The following is a 17,258-nucleotide window of genomic DNA, read 5'->3' as shown; positions in this document are numbered from 1 at the left end:
CATTCACGAACAATATCATAATTTGCAATGTATTTCGACACAATGCCGAGGCACTTGCAGATAAACGTCATTGAAGAAACGAAGTATGGCTGCATGACGGACAGAATAAGCGTTTAGATGATTTTATTACACACGAAATGAATAGGAAACGATGTAGCATTGCGCAAAAAAGTTACAGCTTTACCTCAGTATAAAAAATAATCGGCTTGAAGCCTGATCGCGAGCCAGGCAATTTTAAATTATGATAAACATTTTAGTTGGGGGTCTTATGGAAATCGTATTTTTTGTTCTGGTCTGGACAGTCCGTTATCTGCGCCCATCTGCCATCGATAATTAAGCACGAAAATTGCAACAAAGCAGAGAAAACCAAAGCATAATCAATTTTACTCTCTAGATAATCTGTTTGTGAAAGAAACGGCGATGTAAGCTTCGCGTAGCAGCGAATAAGACGACCCTGTTATACATTCGAGAGCATTTTGGTTAGCAATGGGGGGTAACTAATCATTAAGTTGTTGTAAAAGGGCACAGTGGGTAGCGATTTCAAAACAAAGAATTCAAACAGAAACGAAACAGATCAGGAATAGCTGTGTCTTATTTCTCATCCTTTTTAAACGCTTTTCGCATTCACATTCAGGCTGTATTTCCTAGTTTATGAAATATACTGGATTGAATATCGAATTAAACTCTGTCTAATTGAGATATTAAATAACCTGCGTTTTCAAAATATTTCACTCGTCTGGAACAAGTAAAACAATTGCTTCAGTCTGCCTTCGCTAATTTCCGTTTTTGGTATCATATTTTGGTCTTCACGAGACAGCAAACGATTAAAGGTCATATAAAGACACTTTCCTTTAAACCTCATGCATAATCGGGGAAAAAGAAATCAAAATTAGTGATTAATTAATATGTCCGACTATGCCTCATTTACATAATAAACATACACTTATTTCCTCGTGTATTTTGAAGCAGAAATCTACGGCAATACGTGAATCTCGAATCGCAACACAAAGTACATACGAAGGGTCAGAAATAACATCGCTAAATATGTTAAACATTTATACCCAAGGCAAGTTTGCAACACCTTAGTATTCATTTACGAATGTAACTTTGATCAATCGCTTAGCAAAATACACAAAACCATGCGTTAAATATTTATAATATGCCCTTTACGCGTTGCGAGAATAACAAAGACCATGTATACAAATTTGAGCATACCTGTGAGTTCTGTCGTTAAATTTTCTTTATTTTCGCAGTCTAAGTTCGAGAATCTAGCGCTGCCATCGATATTACTTGAAAAATTTAAGCGTGTCTCGTTTGGGCTTAAATTCGAGCCATAACAAGAGTTCTCGTTTGGAGTGTCTGTGGATGTTTTGATTTGCGCCTCTGTCGGGGGCTTTGCGACAAGCTACCGATGCCTGCTTCAATGTCTGCAATGTTTCCCGTTTGATTAACGCCAGCCTTGTAGAATTTGACAAACTTGGACTCGGAGAAGTCTGTTTTTTGCCGTCCTTCCATCTTGGGTTTCTTATGCGGGGATTCTACAGCGGGTAGCATAGCGGTATCGAGACTCCTTCGCTCCGTTCCAAAGGTTATAACATCTTCTGCGGACAATTCGCTGACTCGACTGACTAACACGAGGTCAGCTGTACGCCTCACGGGCTCAGGGAAAATCTGGGGAATTTTTACGTATTTCCGTTACATGCGTCAACCAATCACAGCGCGTTCGAATAATTTCGACCAATCGCGGCTCGCGATTCAACATCAAATCTCCAGCCCACTTTTCGCGTTGCCAGTAATCAAAAACCGCTTATTAATTTTGCATATCTCCTGTCTAGTGTGCGTAATTACACCCCTGGCTTCAATCTAATGATTTTGTTCTAATTGGTTTCCTCATCCAATCAAATTCAATCAAGAATATTCCAGTGATATTTCACTGCAATTTATACGTTTCGCGTCGTTATTTGGTTTCCGATAAATCACTCAATTTTCGGCGATCGCAACTCATCAGAGTTCGAGCATTTTCCCAATCCGACAAACTCGGTTTTTGCAACTTTTGATTCCATGTAGTTTAGTTTGTTCGCACACGTCGAGATTCACCGTTTTCGCGGCAGCAAACTGTTATTTGGAAAGGTCATATGAGTATAGTTTTGATAGCGTATAAAGAAAAACATAAAAAATTCACTACCTTAAAAGGCATGACGTCGCGTCATATATGGTGAACAGAAATAAAAAGATCTGGTTGAAAACGAAATCAGCTTAAAGCAATGCCAATTGTCATTCAGTAACACATTCTGGACGTAATGCTACGATTGTTCAAAAAAACAGCAAACTTAAACGCAGAAAAAATCCTCAAGAGCCGTTATCAGACCTAATGACTGCTGTTTATTTGGAACCTTAGATATAGTTTGGGGTACGGGACTATGGGTGGCACTAGGGATTCTCTAACCAAGAGTGGGTTAAGTAGACCTCCGGTATTAGAGACTAACAAACGCTGTATCGTTTATCGAAATTCTCTCCGGGGAATTAAGAAGATTTTGTTGTTTTTTAGAACAGTATTTACATACGAACGCATGGAGTGCTTTTAGGAAAGGCAGATTAAAATTTCATTAGGATGGAATATGGTTCCCCAGCGACAGAACATCTGGTTTGACTGACGAGTATACGCATCGGAAATTCTCCTCCGTATTTACAAACTGGGAATAGTGAGGAATTTAATTACAGTAACCTCTAATACTCCAAATCCCCAGCAGCACTTTAGCCGTTGCAAATACCGAGAGCTAAACTCTCCTCGCTTCGGATTAACAGCTGTTGTTTTAAACTGCCGCTTTGGAAGAATAACGGTGATTATCTAATGATGTTGTTCAAAAAACCTTTCAAACAACGGCTTTGTATTTCTCTTTGTATAAAAACTGAACAGTTTCTAATGATAGTCGAGTTCTAATGATAGGGAATTCAAAAAGGCGCAAAACCACCTCAGGTCAACGCCAGCTATATGTTTTAAGTGTGTGAAATATTTTAATGAAATTTTCGAGATGAATAATTGAAAAACCGCTGCCAGGAGCATCGCCTGTAACGGTTGCTCTAAGTATTTGGTAAGCCAGTTGATGATAAGATATCTCAGCCTTAATCCCTTGGGTGCCCAAGAGAGTGCTTAACCATTGATAGATTAAACGTAGGTCTTGCCAAATGATTAATATCACGGAAACTTGAGACTTCTGGATGCGTCAATCCGGACTCTGTTGCACTAAATGCGGAACTCTTGTAGCTGTTCCACACGTAGGCTCTGCCATTAGTAGTACATTTTTAATTTACGTTGGACGATCAGCTATCAAAACAATAGTACAGTCTCGTTATGCATGTCATTTGGAAGCCTCATTAGAGCTTTTAAACAATCAAAATATTTGCTAATGAATCATTAATAATGATTATCTGTTGTTTTCCACCTTGTCAACATAGAAAATGTTAATAATTCAGAAATAATCATGCGGTTTATATGGACCAATGTGTCATGAAACGTCCCGAGAATATAAAAAAATGAATTTGAATCACTTTGTTGTGTCCGGCTTCGCATAACAGAGACTGCAAATCTCGAAGCTTGTAAACCGTTTTAACGATTTTTTTCCAACAGATGCGTTAACACTCAATCGTTTTGGAATAAATAAATACATACACTTATGCACAAAAAATGACAATCAGTTTGTTTTAAACTTTTATTAAGTGTTTATACATACATAAATTTTAGCGACATTTTACACCTTGAGATAAATAAATAATATATACCGAATACAACAATATTGTTATACATCTTTCCGTGTGTCCGACAGCTTTGGCCTTTTATTTAAATAAAGTCTATTTTCAGCTGCTAAAATATGAACAATATATGACTTGAAGCAAATACGTTAAAGATATACAACATCGAAATATGATTGGTTAACCGTTCCTCTCTCTCATTGGTTAGCTGCATTCGCGCCTTTTCTCCTGGCAGCAGTCAACTGGGCCCTGACCTCGACCAGTTCCGTGCGCAAGTTCTTTACGTTCGTGCGTTCTTTCTCGAGGTCAACGGTCAGATTCGTGACATCGTCGACCAATTCGTTTTTGATTTCGGTCAGTTCGTTGACCTGCGCAATCAGCTGTGGTTTGCCTTGCATATTCGATGCCTTGATGACCGTCTCGAGTTCCTTGCAACGTTTCCTCATGGTTTTCAGCTCGTCTCGCTGCTTACGTGACATTTCCCTCATTCGACCAATCACGACGAGTTTCTCGTCAAGGAGAACTTGCATCTTCATCACCCGCTCCGTGTCCCACGGCCTCTTCACCAGTAGACTTTGAATTTCGTCGCCTGCATTCCCCTCCACGTCAGGCACTTGCACAGCGGCGTCTACAAAGGTGCTTTGTGGACACGTGGACGTCGACGCGTCTTTCATAACCGGTTTGACTCGTTGAGGGTTTTCTTGTTTCGCAAGTAATTCAGGTTTGATCTTAGGCGCATTTTTGTTTCCTTGTGAATTTTTTACCGCCGTCACCGCCAGATTCTCGCGTCTGTTGTTGTACTCGATGTTAAACTTCTGTCCGTCCTTGGAATACATAACTCTCCTCTTCGTCACGTTGCCGGATCCTGCCGGAGCCTGTCGCGTTGTTTCGCCATTTCCAGGTGGGGTCACACCAGCCGATTTCACGGGCTTTGCAAGGCCCGGTGCTTTTCGCCTGTTTGCGGGTTGGTTTGTGCTAGCGCTCGGAGTTTGCCGGCTGGAAACGTGAGTTGTAGGTTGCTTTACGACTTCGGAGTAAGCCTGTTTTACGGGAGGCCCGATTTGAGAAGGATTTTGAGGGATGACGGTTTGTTGGACGCACTTTCGAGGCATCGGGCTTTGCAGGTGGGCCTGTTGAGAGCCCGGGGTTTGTGCCTTAGAAACTGCCGTCTTAGGACTTTGTGCTGAAGGAGTTTTCGAGTTTACCAGCTGGTGCGATTTTGGGTTTTGCCGGGCAGGGGTGCAGCGAGGATCTTGCATACCTGACTGGGGACATTGGAGATCATGAGATTTGGAACTCTGAGGGGCCTTAGAACTTTGAGGGACTTTGGAGCCCTGACTAGCCACGGGAGGTTTTGCACCGTTTCTTTGCCCCTTTTGGCCGACTTGTGCTGCGGGGTTTCGCTGCTGCGTCGCTCTTTGATTATCTGGGGAGACTGGTGCTGGATTGACGAGCGCTGAACTGTGTGCAAGGGCTGGATTGTTTGCACAGGAGGCGTTGCTAGGTGTGGGGTTGTTCAATCCAAAGCATCCGGCGGTTAAAACATTTCTTAAATATTCGGGTTCTTGAGCGACCGAGGTGCTGGGATCGATATTTTTGCGTTTAACAATCTGAAATTAGACATGTATGATGTTCTCGACTTTCAGAATGGTCAAAATAATTTTGGTAATCTTACCATTCAAAGTAAGAGACTTCATGCTGTATATCGGCATACAAAATTATTAACTCAATCCCCAGACAAGTCAAAACATTGCAAATTATCTACGTACCACTTCATTACCACCAAGATTTTTACTTGGACCGGACGCTATGGACGGTTTCTCGTCAATTTTCTCCCGATTTCCACGCGGGGCCATCGCTGGATTTGACGCGACGTTCCTTTTAGCCACAACCGCTGTTTTCGTCTCACAAACTTTTGCCATCTGTTTGTGCGCATTCTTGTCCTCGACGAGATTTCTTTCGACGTTCTTCCGATCAGCGGAATTGCCGCTAAACTTTGGGACGTTTTCCTGACGTGATGTCGCCGCTGTGCCCGCCGGGACGGCTTGCGCATTACCACCACGTTTCTGAACATGGTTTGACGTGACTGCCGGTAGTTGTCGGATCGCCTTTAACTTGGTTCTAGCATTAGGGTCTTTCGGCTTGCTCACGTAACAAGCCGCAGTTCTGTCAGGTGGTGCTGGACCTGTTTTATCTGTAGGAAGGTTGAATGTGGGACACTTATCCATACTGTTATATATATGCATAGATTATGGTCACATTAGCTTTGATTAATATATCAGTAATGTGCGAAATCATACAGAAATAGACGTGCCTTTATTACCAGTACATGAGAATCATGATAACCGCTCACCTTTACCGTCCATTTTCACTGCTTGGACTTGCGTTGTTGATTCAACTTGGCCAAAAATTCGAGAGTGTTTCTCCTCCCAAACACCAGCTTTCAAAGCGTCTCCTCGCTGTTTTCGGAAATCTTTCGGTACTCTCTTTTTCAATGCCTCAACTTTCTTCATGTTCAATACAACGTCCTTTCCTCCATTTGGCCTTTCATTGTAAACCACAAGAGGACTGTCTCCGCCATGATCACTGCCGCTGAATATAAAAATAACCCGGCTTCATCATGTGTAATGTGAGGAGAGGGGGTATGATAAAACAGTTCATTCGTCACTCTAGTTTAGTGGTTATACACTCGTCATTTCGGGGCCCCTGAAGCCCCGGGAAAGTTGCCCCCTTTTCCCCTTGAATGAGTGAAGGATCCTTGACATTTAACTGGTTACTCCATAGTTAATGTTTAAAACTCTTACGCACCATGCAGAGCTGCTGCCAGTGTCCTTTTCTACGGCAGTCTTAGTTGTATTCTTCGCTGCCTTTGATTGTCCGTCTTCTTTACTGGTCTCTGCAAATCCTCGATCAGGATTAGCGTCTTTTGACCCTCCGCCTCGATCACATTCCTTCGCGGGTTTGTAGGCTTCGTTCACTTCTTTGCGACAAGTGTTTGTTCCCGTTGGTCTATTCCCTCTACGAAACATGCCAAAAGGTCCGCCAGAATTGTCGCTTCTTTTCCAGAACTGCCATGACTCCAACCATCCACCCTTCCGCTGAGCACTTCCCATCTTACCGCTGGATTCTCTTTCCGTTTCCCCTTTTGGTTCGGCGATTTTCTCCTCAACTCTGGACTCTACTGGGAATGCTTGTTTTTCATCGTTCGTATAAAAAAAGTCAAAAAAATAGCTCATACCTCCTCAGCTTTCTTATCATAATGCCGTTGAGAATTCTCTGACGTGAACGCGACTGTTTTTTAATTTGAAAAGACGAGAATGGATTGGTTGAAAAACGCGTTTATGATTGTTTGCGCGGAATGGCGCAAGAATAAATTGCGTTGAATGTGAGCCGGAGTTATCACGCAGTCAGCGGAGTATTTTCCGGCGGGAAATGTGAGGCAAGATGGCGGATTCAAGAGGACGAAGAAGTCTGTCAAGAAAATCAAAGAAACTAAAAATATCTCGGTCGGAAACAAACGAAGCAGCCCAGAATTGCGTTATATGTTTAGATACAGTTTCATGCAGAGGCAAGCTCAGCGTTTGTAAGCATTGGTTTTGTTTTATCTGCATTTCGGAATGGTCGAAGGTAGGTCGGTTGGTCAAATTTCTGCATTCATAAAGTATTTACTCATTTTACGGTTTTGCAATAATATCGAAGTAGAAATTTGTTTATTCTAGAACACGAATAGCTGTCCTGTTTGCAAGATAAAATTCAGATGCATTTCAAAGGTATTGTTTGAGTATAAAATCCGATAGGCTGCTACAATACGCGACTATTATGTATTAAAAGGTCACGTTGTTTTTAGATACATTTAGTTCCAGGAAAGTCACCTGTTCAAAAAATACGGGTGAAAGATGTTGATATGCGCAATGACTCGCTACGGATTCCAGATGATGATTACATATGGGCCGAACTGGAGTCATCTATGTCTGAGAGCGATTTCTCCAACTATGAACCAAATCATGTGAGTTCTTTGTTGAAGATGTGGTTTTGAGGATATTGTTTGGTAATTGTTTAGCGATGATGGCAAAAACTAGCTGGTACTTTCATATTTTTAGGATCTAGAGAATGGGCCATTTCATTCTACCTCTGATGAGGATGATTGTTCCATGTCATTGGCATGCAATAGTGAGATCAAGAGTGATAGTGGTGATTCATTCATAGATGACCAATCTATTGAAGAAATGTCATATGCAAGCTCTGATTCTAGTGAAAATTGCCCACCAAGTATTTTGAGGCAACCAAGAAGGTTTTAAAACCTGCATTCTTTTAGCAACATGTAATACCATAGACTTAAGAAATGATATTGAGGAAACCAGAATTTATTCACATGTATATCAATTCCCCATGGTTCATGTCATCGATTGTCTAACTAGTGAATCAAAGACAGGTTGATTGCCACACATCTCGCAAAATATTGTTGTTAAAGTTTAAGGGTTTTTTTCTCAGGAAATCTAGGGTGATTCTCTCTGATACTGAGAATTCTTCTGACCTGGAACAAACTGACAATGAATGGCCACCATCGGATGAAACAACAAGTGAAATAGGAAGAGAAACAAGGAAAGAACCCCAAAGAAAAAATATGAAAATTAAGAACACACAAAACAGTGGAAAGTCACAAAGTAATGCATAACTACTTCTCTAAATTAGAATGCTAAAAAACATTACCTTAAAAAAAAGGTTCCCCCTGTTTCCTTTCCCAATCCTAAATCTAATCCTAACCTAATCTCAAGGATTAAATCCATGTATTTAGGATTTACCAAACATGGAATTTTTACTGTTTCTTTGACTAAATATGAAAGTGTATTGACTCAAATTGGTTAGGTTCTGGAGGTTCATATTCTGAGACAAAAAAAACATTTTTCTTCATTGTTCTTTAGTTGGTGCAAGGAATGGTTTTCATAGAAACCGTCAAGGACGTAGAAAGTTATCAAATCACAGATTTGAAGAGGAATTAAATCGAAGGAATTCAACAAAAAGAAGTGAACTGAAGAGAAGTGAACTGAAGAGAAGTGAAATGAAGCGAAGCTCAACTGGAAGAGCATTTGATTCTCAAGCAGGCAGTTCTGCAAGGGAAAGAGATAATAGAATTGGAAAGTGGTTGTGCACTGTTAATAGTCATTCACAAGCAAGTTCAAGGAGTCATGCTGCACCTGATAGAACCTGGCAAAGTCACACAGAAACAAGGACTACATTTCATAAGTAAGAGTCTGCACTTCATTTCGCCTCTAGGAAGAGCATTTGAGTTTAATAAATTTATTATTATGATTTCTCTTTTACTACAATCATAGGAGGACCAGAGAAACTTCACCCGAGTCGATAGAAGATGAATCCAGCTCAAAACGAAACGATTTCCCATCAACACGATACGACTCGATGTCGACACGAAACAATTCTAGGTCAACACGAAATGGTTCCCCATCAACACGGAACGATTCAATCTCGTCACAAAACAATTCCAGGTCAACACGAAACGATTCCAGGTCAACACGAAACGATACCAGGTCAACACAAAACAATTCCAGGTCAACACGAAACGATTCCATGTCAACACAAAACGATTCAAGGTTAACACGAAACGATACCAGGTCAACACGAAATGGTTCCACATCAACACAGAACGATTCAATGTCGTCACAAAACAATTCCAGGTCAACACGAAACGATTCCAGGTCAACACGAAACGATACCAGGTCAACACAAAACAATTCCAGGTCAACACGAAACGATTCCAGGTCAACACAAAACGATTCCAGGTCAACACAAAACGATTCAAAATTAACACGAAACCGTAAACCTAGCCATAAGAAACTAACATTTAATTTCGGGTTGGACTCATCCAGCTGCAGCTCTGGTGAATCATGGAACCCGTTCGGCGAGTCGTCGGGAAAAACGAAAGATCTCGAGAACATGAGCACAAAGAAATCGGAAACGAGGCGAAGAGAACGAATGAGATTTGGTCAAGTGTTAAAAGATGTTCAGAATGTTTGGGACTGGGACGAGGATGAATGAAAAGTTGAAGATTTAGTAGAAAGTGATTTAGAAAATTAGACAATTCTGTTTTAACCAAATCGCAAAAAAGTGTATAAAATATATGAAATCATCATAAAAAGCTCACTTAGGTGTAATAGAAATCGTTCGAGGCCGTTTAGATCAGTTTAGAAATGTCAAAGTTAGAAAAATATGTATTTGATAAACTATTATAGGATTATATGAAAGAATCAGTTATGCTTACCTTTGCACATATGTAAATATTCAGTAGAATGTCAATGCTAATAAATACGTACTAATGTGTTCGCCAAAAACGACAACTGTCTTTGGATCTGATAGGTTTACTGCTAGATATAATCCCAGGGTGTATATTCCTAAGATATTTTGTCATTTTGCATAGAAACATACAAAAAAGTGCAAAGAATACAGCCATCTTGAAATGCATGACTGACAAAAGCAAAAAGGCAAACTTGGGTGTAAGTTTTCGACATATTTAAAGTCATCATCAGATCTTAAACAATGACTTTGCCTTTGAGTTAACGTCGACAGCCCACAGAGATTTGCCTTTCTTCGACTTTTTTTTGAATTCATACTTTGAATCCCATGCAATTGAAATTCGGACGTACGAATTTCATGAATTATATTTCCTGAAATTGTCGACTTGACTTTTTTTCCAGGAAACACAAGACGATACAAAAAATTGAAAAACAAAAAGAAGGCGTACAATTTATTAGAAATGAAGCTGTACAAAGATCTGTCTGTATACATATGAGATGCATGAACTACAATGAAAAACGTTTCAAGCCTAGAAAATTAATTAAATTGTGCTGCTTAAATTTTAGTATTTTACATCCAAAATTTGAAATGCGATAACTACAAAAGACAGGTGAATGATTCCTCTCCTGGTTTAAAAAAAACTTGAGATGCCATTTCGAGTCGCCTTCAAATGATGTTGAAAACACTTGATGTCCACAAAATGATCAACTTTCATGATACATTCATTTTCATAACACAGTGTTTTCATCAACATTATTTGAATCTAACCATCTCTCTGGAACACATCAGTGATCTTAACTTGAATGAAGTGTCACTTGAAAGTTCAGTGCTTTGACTCTAGCTATATTACCCTTTCTGCATCTCTCTATGTCCACGACAATAACTGATCTCAATATGTGGAAATAGCTGAATGTACATATTGCATAATTTGTTCCTATTGATGTGTGGCTATTTCTAGATGTGCATAGCTGACTATACTTCATTATCAAGGTAAGGATATATTGTTTTATATTTTTTTTTTACATTTTCTCCTGACTCAGTCTCACACACCGTTGAACGTGTTTTTTAAACATTCCATTGTAATCGTCTCGCCATTCTTTCTGTTAAAATTGTTGAATACAAGTCTTCAGCAAAAAAAATTTGATCTAGCATAGCTAGGCAGTACCTTGTCAAGCAAAGCTTAGAGTTCATGACAGAAACTAATATTTACCAAGCAGACCCTAATACTATTGTAAATCATTGAAAATGCTAGCCCACCTTATCCCTCATTATCCCATTCTATCCAATACCCTACCAAACCTGAGACACCCAATATTCAACACATACTAATACTTGAACTTTCTCAGTATCCCCATATCTAATACTAATACCACCCAACCTATCCCTCACTACCCAACCCTATCCCATACTACCAGACATATCTTATTCCATTCCTAGACCACAATTTTATCAGTTATTTTCTAAGGTTTATAGATTGATCCATTGACCATAAATAACTTGATTCGGCCTAACTCACTTTACTTCACTCTAGCTGTACCCTGTGGAAACTTACTTCACCCCACCCATTTGATAAAAACTAATTATTCTATTTGATTTCATTTACTATAGCATTACTTTTTGAACTAAATTTTCAGACTATAATCGTAAGATACTTACAGCTGCATCTACGTTTGCTGGAGACTCATCGTTTGGATCAGTTATCATTGATATAACACTAATAAGGATTGATTCGACTGTATGAATGGGTAACCATCTTTCGGACGCTGTCTCGTATCCAAACTTATCCTCACCAGGTTCGTGAAGTATGGAAATACAAACATCACCGTTTTTATGAACTGGAAAATAGACATGAAATATTTTTATATTCTCATGTGAAAACCTATGACAATTGTATTAAAAGATAAATTTAGTTAAAAATGAATAATAAAACAACTCTCACCATTTGGGTGCCATATATCTGATGTAAACTTCATTTTAGGAGGCTTCTGTGGATATTCCTTAGGAAAATATAGTTCAGCTCTAAAGAATCCACCCTCACTAAATAAAAAAAGATATTACATGATAAATCAATAAAATACTCAAATAAAGTACCGGTACGCTTAATTAGAGAAAGTAATTCTACTAAAAAGCACTTTGATGTATTAATTTATTCTGCCAAAGGCATTTTACTTCTCTGCAACTTGACCAGGTAATTATTAAATTAACGATAAAGTCATAAACATAACATAGAAGAAATTTTTATATTCAGTTAAATTAATAATTGTATCCACCTTCTAATTAGATACAAATATATTTAATTTTATACTTCTACACAACTTGTCGTTTCTAATGCTCAATTTGTTTTACCAGAAATCTTCTCAAAGTCATGAAAAAAAATTCTATGAGAGCTTCCAGTAATTATTCAAAATTCTACAGACACAAGTTACCAAGAACTATAGTAATTATAAATTTAACTCCATGTTCATTTTGAACAAACAAACAATATTGAAAAAAACAGTTTATAGAAATTCTCATTTGTCAAATGAGCCATCTGAAGGAAAGTCAAAGTCAAGGTTAGCGCACTTTGAAATAAACTCAACAAGCTTTAGGGTATTGTTCATTGCTGTTAAACACTGCCAAATATTTCCTAACTTTTTCACATTCAAAAACTAAATTAATAGCCCCCCAAGAGCTTTAAAAATACACATCCGAGTAGTAGGCTTACAGTGGCTATCTTATTCAACTACGATGTGACGAAATACTACAATTAATAAGTTAATTCTCGAAGCAACATTAAAATTGTTTTCTAAAATTAATATCAACTGTGGAAAGGTTTAGCCTTACTAAAACGTATCTGGCGGTCCAAATATTGTCACCTCCCATTTGAACAAGTCGTCGTCGTCTACAAGGCCAGCAGAGAATCCCTCTGTTCCTTTTCTACTCAACTCTACAAACGAAACGGGAAAAATTCAAAGGCTTAAATACAACTGAACGCTGTCATATTGCATTGTAGATTACTAAATTGCACTGAAATCAAACAACAAAAAAAGCCCTAAAAATACCTTTTAATTGCTTCTTTAAAAGCAAACCAGCTTGGTCACTTGAGCTCATTTATACGAGAAAGCAGAGAGGAGAATACAGACTTTTACGAACGAGACAATGAACAACAAATATTTTAAGACAAATTTCTTTTGGCAAAACACAACTTGAAATTTAAAGGCGCTTGCGCACGTAGAACCACATGTCTCCCACTTCCGGTACCATACTTCCGGTATAGGCCGTGCCACTGAGCTATGTATAACTACTGAAGTTACCTTGGTACAAATACGGTCGTTTAGATTAGGGAGTGGTGTGGTGCTTGGTGTAGTATGAAATGGTGTATGGTATGGAAAATGCTTTACAGGTGGTATGGTATAGCGCGTATTATGGTATGGTACATGGTATGGAATTGTATGTTGGTGGTATGGTATCCTTTACAGGTGGTATATTATAGTGCTTTCTATGGTATTGTACATGGTATGGAATGGTACGGTGGTGGGTGGTATGCTTCATCGTGGGCTTTGGGAATGGTACATGATATGGAATGGTGCTTGGTAGTATGGTCATGGTACACTATTACCATTCAGTGGAAAAGCGGTTTTAAAAGTTCGAAATTAAATTATTCTAATTTTGCGTGCATATTTACAAGCGATAAAGCAATGGTTGCAGTCAACTCGTTTCTACAATAATTCGAAAAAATCCACATTGGGTAATATATATATATATACATATTTCATCGACTAGACACAAAACCTGCTTCTTTCCCTAAACGTAAACTCAATCGCGCTATCTGATCTGCACATCCACAACATTCTCGTCATCCATGTCAAGATCATCCGGGGATTGCTCTGAGGTCATCGCTTCACCGTCAAATGAGAATTTCAGCTTGGACAATGGTATTTCTCGAAAATCAGCATATTGTTGCATAATTTTCCCCAGCGGTTCGTTCTGAAACCGAACAGAAAAAAATACATCAATTGAATACATCATCTTTTTGGCGAAGTTTTCCCTAGTCCATTTTAATGTCTGAAGAACCAAACGATTTCAACGTCCCTAACGAAAACACATTCAATACTCACCTTGTGTGCTTTGAAATGTTTTACTGAGTGACTGTCAGAGCCTTGTATTTTTATGTTCACTACGTTCTCACTATTTTCAAAAGATTCGTTCACTGTCGGTGCCGAATGAACCACAACGCAATCTGGAAACAAATCATCACTGCAAACATTGTAACACGATAAAAAATAATGTTAAATACGATAAAAAATCATGAAATTTGATTTTTTAGAAGTTAGGCGGTGACCCAGTGGACTGCAAACCACGTGGCCCGTTTGACAGATCTTTTTCACTTAGATCAGAAACAAACCACGACAGTTTATTGTAGAATACTACCTACACTACTGGGCCAACACGTTTGAGATACCTTTTTAGATAGTTCAGAAACAAACCACGACAGCTTATTGTAGAATACTGCCTACACTGGACCACCACGTTTGAGCTATCTTTCTCAGGTAGTTCAGACACAAACCACGACAGCTTATTGTAGAATACTACCTACACTGGACCACCGCGTTTTAGATATCTTTCTCAGGTAGTTCAGACACAAACCACGACAGCTTATTGTACTAGAATACTACCTTCACTGGACCACCGCATTATAACTACAACATACCAATGATATCAGCAACGCTCAAATTAACAGAATTGGGAGTATCTGTTAATCGTAATGTCTGAAAATTTCCTTGTGTGTCAGTAAACGAGAGTGAAAGTGAATCAACGTCTTCATTATGCTTTTTCGCCAGTTTATGGAAGATTTCTTGGAATATTTCATTCTAATATTTGAAAACAAGAAGTTCTTTAGTTCTATCAGTTCTGAACCGTTCTTCGTAGAGGTCCAGTAAGGATCATCTCTTATTCATCCAGTGTTACTACAGGAAGAAACCTAACTTAAACTATCATCATATCTATGCTAGATAACTCTTGTGAGAATCTTATTCAATTTCTAACCATCCTCAATTGAAATCGTTCCACTCCAGCTCTAGTCCGTATTCTAATGGTCATTTTCCTATCTGCAGAACTTGGTGTGCCATAATTATCACCAACAATAACAACGTCTGACTGTTTGGTGACTGGTGATGGTGTTTCGTCTTTTTGCAGATATTCAAGGTACCTCAACTTTTCCCCCATTGCCCTTAGGTCAATTGAAAACAAAACAGTCTTATAAAATAATTAAGCTTTATTTATAAAGGATAGCCCTATCAGTGCTAAACTGTTCTTCCTAGAGGTCCAGTAAGGATCATCTCTTATTGATCCAGTGTTACTACAGGAGGAAACCTAAACTAAACTAACTGTATTTATACTGGATAGCTTTATCAGTTCTAAACTGTTCTTCCTAGAGGTCCAGTAAGGATCATCTCAATTGATGCAGTGTTACTACAGGAGGAAACCTAAACTAAACTAACTTTATTTATACTGGATAGCTCTATCAGTTCTAAACTGTTCTTCCTAGAGGTCCAGTAAGGATCATCTCTTATTGATGCAGCGTTAATACTACAGGAGGAAACCTAAACTAAACTAACTTTATTTATACTGGATAGCTCTATCAGTTCTAAACTGATCTTCCTTGAGGTCCAGTAAGGATCATTTCTTATTGATGCAGTGTTAATACTACAGGAGGAAACCTGAACTAAACTAACTTCATTTATATCAGATAGCTGTACCAGACTACCAGTTATAGTACGCCTGGACTCTGGAGTAGATATTTCAAGCACACACCTTGACATTCTGACTGATTGCCTGCTAATTCCGGACAAAGGATTACCAGGGATTTTTGGAGGAGGGGTTATGGGTCTGGGATTGACATTAGGTCTGACATCATCGTCATCATCTGGTATTTCATACACATCCCTGTAAAGATGAGTCACTTTCAATGCTCAAAATGAATTCAGTAACTAGAATTACTGTCGAGGGCAGTTGCAAATGTAAAATTCTCAACTTTGAGTAGTGAGTACTACGCCAAGTCTAAAATACCCTATTAAGAAAATTACCCCGTTTAAAAATTAACAGTGACAAAGCAAGTCAGACTTGTTCACGAGGTAGAACCAGCTGTATTCATGCAGAACAAGCACATACTTATCTGCGCTGTTTTTCTTTAGATCATCATCGCTGTCACTTGCGCTACTGGACTCAGAACTACTGCATGTACCCTCGCTTCTCATTTTTGTTTTCTTTTTCAAAACAGGCAAGTTATAATCATCGTCGGATCCGGAGTCCCCAACGTCTGCAACAGCGTCTAAAGCTTTCGACTGACTTTTAAATGTCAACTCTACTTTGTTGTTATAATCGAACAACCCGGAGGAACTAGAACCAACACGAGTTCTTCGTTTTGGTGGCATCTTTTCAACCTGTTTTTACAAAGGATTTTTCACACAATTATTCTTGATAGAGAGCAAAAGCATTTCGGTTTTGCACAATATACATGCAGAAGCGTTTTAACAACTAAAAGATGTTCATTATAACAGTTTTCAAAATTCTAATTAAGTTTGCAAACCACTCAAGGTAGGACGCCATATTGAATATTTATTGGCGCGAAACTCTTGAATAATATCGACGGTTATTATCTAACCGCTGTTTAATAATCAACGATAACTGTTGATAATACCCCCCGGAATTTCCACCTGAGCTGAGATATGGAGATTTAGAATTCTGCATTTTGGCGGTGGTTTGAAGGTAATAAATAGTACAGAAATACCAGAATGTATTTATAAGGTGTTTATTTTGTAACATAATCTGCCTGCAAAAATAATTAACCTGCAATCAATAACAGTAAGCTCACTGATCAATAACATCACTTTATCGATTATCTATCCTCTCAGTGTGACCAGATTTGGTAAATTAATTTACTTTTGGTAAAATTTGGCATTTTTTGGGAAAGTTTTGGTAAAATAAAATTTTGGTAAAATTTTTGGTAAAATTTGGAAAAAATCAAGTAATTTGGTAATTTTTTTGGTAAAAACAAAAAACATTGAATATAAAGATGTTGTACTTTATTATCTTGGCGAATTTGGTGACTGCCACTGAATGACAAATGACATTGGCTGGGACGTAATAATCTGTCTACATGAAGTATTTAACGGTTTGCTGTGTCCGGTACCGGGCAACCGGATTGAGGGCCTGACTCG

At 38.6% G+C, this 17,258-nt stretch overlaps 5 protein-coding genes across 6 annotated transcripts; 1 reads left to right on the top strand and 4 right to left on the bottom strand.

Annotated features, from left to right (window-relative positions):
* Positions 1 to 3,893: 3,893 nt before the first annotated feature.
* Positions 3,894 to 5,032, bottom strand: LOC114520616. The gene has a single exon (XM_028540925.1). The coding sequence runs from the start codon at positions 5,007 to 5,009 to the stop codon at positions 3,948 to 3,950; it is 1,062 nt and encodes a 353-aa protein (XP_028396726.1). The 5' UTR covers positions 5,010 to 5,032; the 3' UTR covers positions 3,894 to 3,947.
* Positions 5,032 to 7,252, bottom strand: LOC114520678. The gene is made up of 5 exons (XM_028540999.1): positions 6,559 to 7,252; positions 6,104 to 6,342; positions 5,520 to 5,944; positions 5,090 to 5,360; positions 5,032 to 5,048 (listed from the first exon to the last, which is right to left on the bottom strand). Exons 1-5 carry the CDS (start codon positions 6,984 to 6,986, stop codon positions 5,032 to 5,034), a joined length of 1,380 nt encoding a protein of 459 aa, XP_028396800.1. The 5' UTR covers positions 6,987 to 7,252.
* Positions 7,180 to 10,069, top strand: LOC114520407 (dentin sialophosphoprotein-like). 2 transcript variants are annotated; one of them, XM_028540658.1, is made up of 8 exons: positions 7,180 to 7,377; positions 7,470 to 7,520; positions 7,598 to 7,756; positions 7,851 to 8,041; positions 8,242 to 8,414; positions 8,673 to 8,995; positions 9,082 to 9,254; positions 9,507 to 10,069. In XM_028540658.1, the coding sequence occupies exons 1-8, from the start codon at positions 7,195 to 7,197 to the stop codon at positions 9,802 to 9,804; spliced, it is 1,551 nt and encodes a 516-aa protein (XP_028396459.1). In that variant the 5' UTR covers positions 7,180 to 7,194; the 3' UTR covers positions 9,805 to 10,069. The 2 variants fall into 2 exon arrangements, with proteins under 2 accessions (XP_028396459.1, XP_028396458.1); XM_028540657.1 differs by having other exon boundaries at positions 8,673 to 8,994; positions 9,084 to 10,069.
* Positions 10,070 to 10,483: 414 nt separating this feature from the next.
* On the bottom strand, positions 10,484 to 13,366 carry LOC114520409 (ubiquitin-conjugating enzyme E2 G1-like). The gene is made up of 5 exons (XM_028540660.1): positions 13,101 to 13,366; positions 12,883 to 12,985; positions 11,999 to 12,096; positions 11,716 to 11,894; positions 10,484 to 11,159 (listed from the first exon to the last, which is right to left on the bottom strand). The coding sequence occupies exons 1-5, from the start codon at positions 13,147 to 13,149 to the stop codon at positions 11,079 to 11,081; spliced, it is 510 nt and encodes a 169-aa protein (XP_028396461.1). The 5' UTR covers positions 13,150 to 13,366; the 3' UTR covers positions 10,484 to 11,078.
* A 19-nt stretch (positions 13,367 to 13,385) lies between these two features.
* Positions 13,386 to 16,640, bottom strand: LOC114520408 (NFATC2-interacting protein-like). Its single transcript, XM_028540659.1, has 6 exons — positions 16,210 to 16,640; positions 15,853 to 15,984; positions 15,085 to 15,268; positions 14,750 to 14,909; positions 14,157 to 14,278; positions 13,386 to 14,025 (listed from the first exon to the last, which is right to left on the bottom strand). The coding sequence occupies exons 1-6, from the start codon at positions 16,470 to 16,472 to the stop codon at positions 13,864 to 13,866; spliced, it is 1,023 nt and encodes a 340-aa protein (XP_028396460.1). The 5' UTR covers positions 16,473 to 16,640; the 3' UTR covers positions 13,386 to 13,863.
* Between the last annotated feature and the right edge of the window lie 618 nt (positions 16,641 to 17,258).

This window comes from Dendronephthya gigantea, unplaced genomic scaffold (genome assembly GCF_004324835.1).
Source record: "Dendronephthya gigantea isolate DGI-Jeju-01 unplaced genomic scaffold, DenGig_1.0 000016F, whole genome shotgun sequence".
Taxonomy (NCBI): Eukaryota; Metazoa; Cnidaria; class Anthozoa; order Malacalcyonacea; family Nephtheidae; genus Dendronephthya; species Dendronephthya gigantea.
Note: the sequence above shows the minus strand (reverse complement) of the source record. Positions and strands in the feature narration are given on the sequence as shown.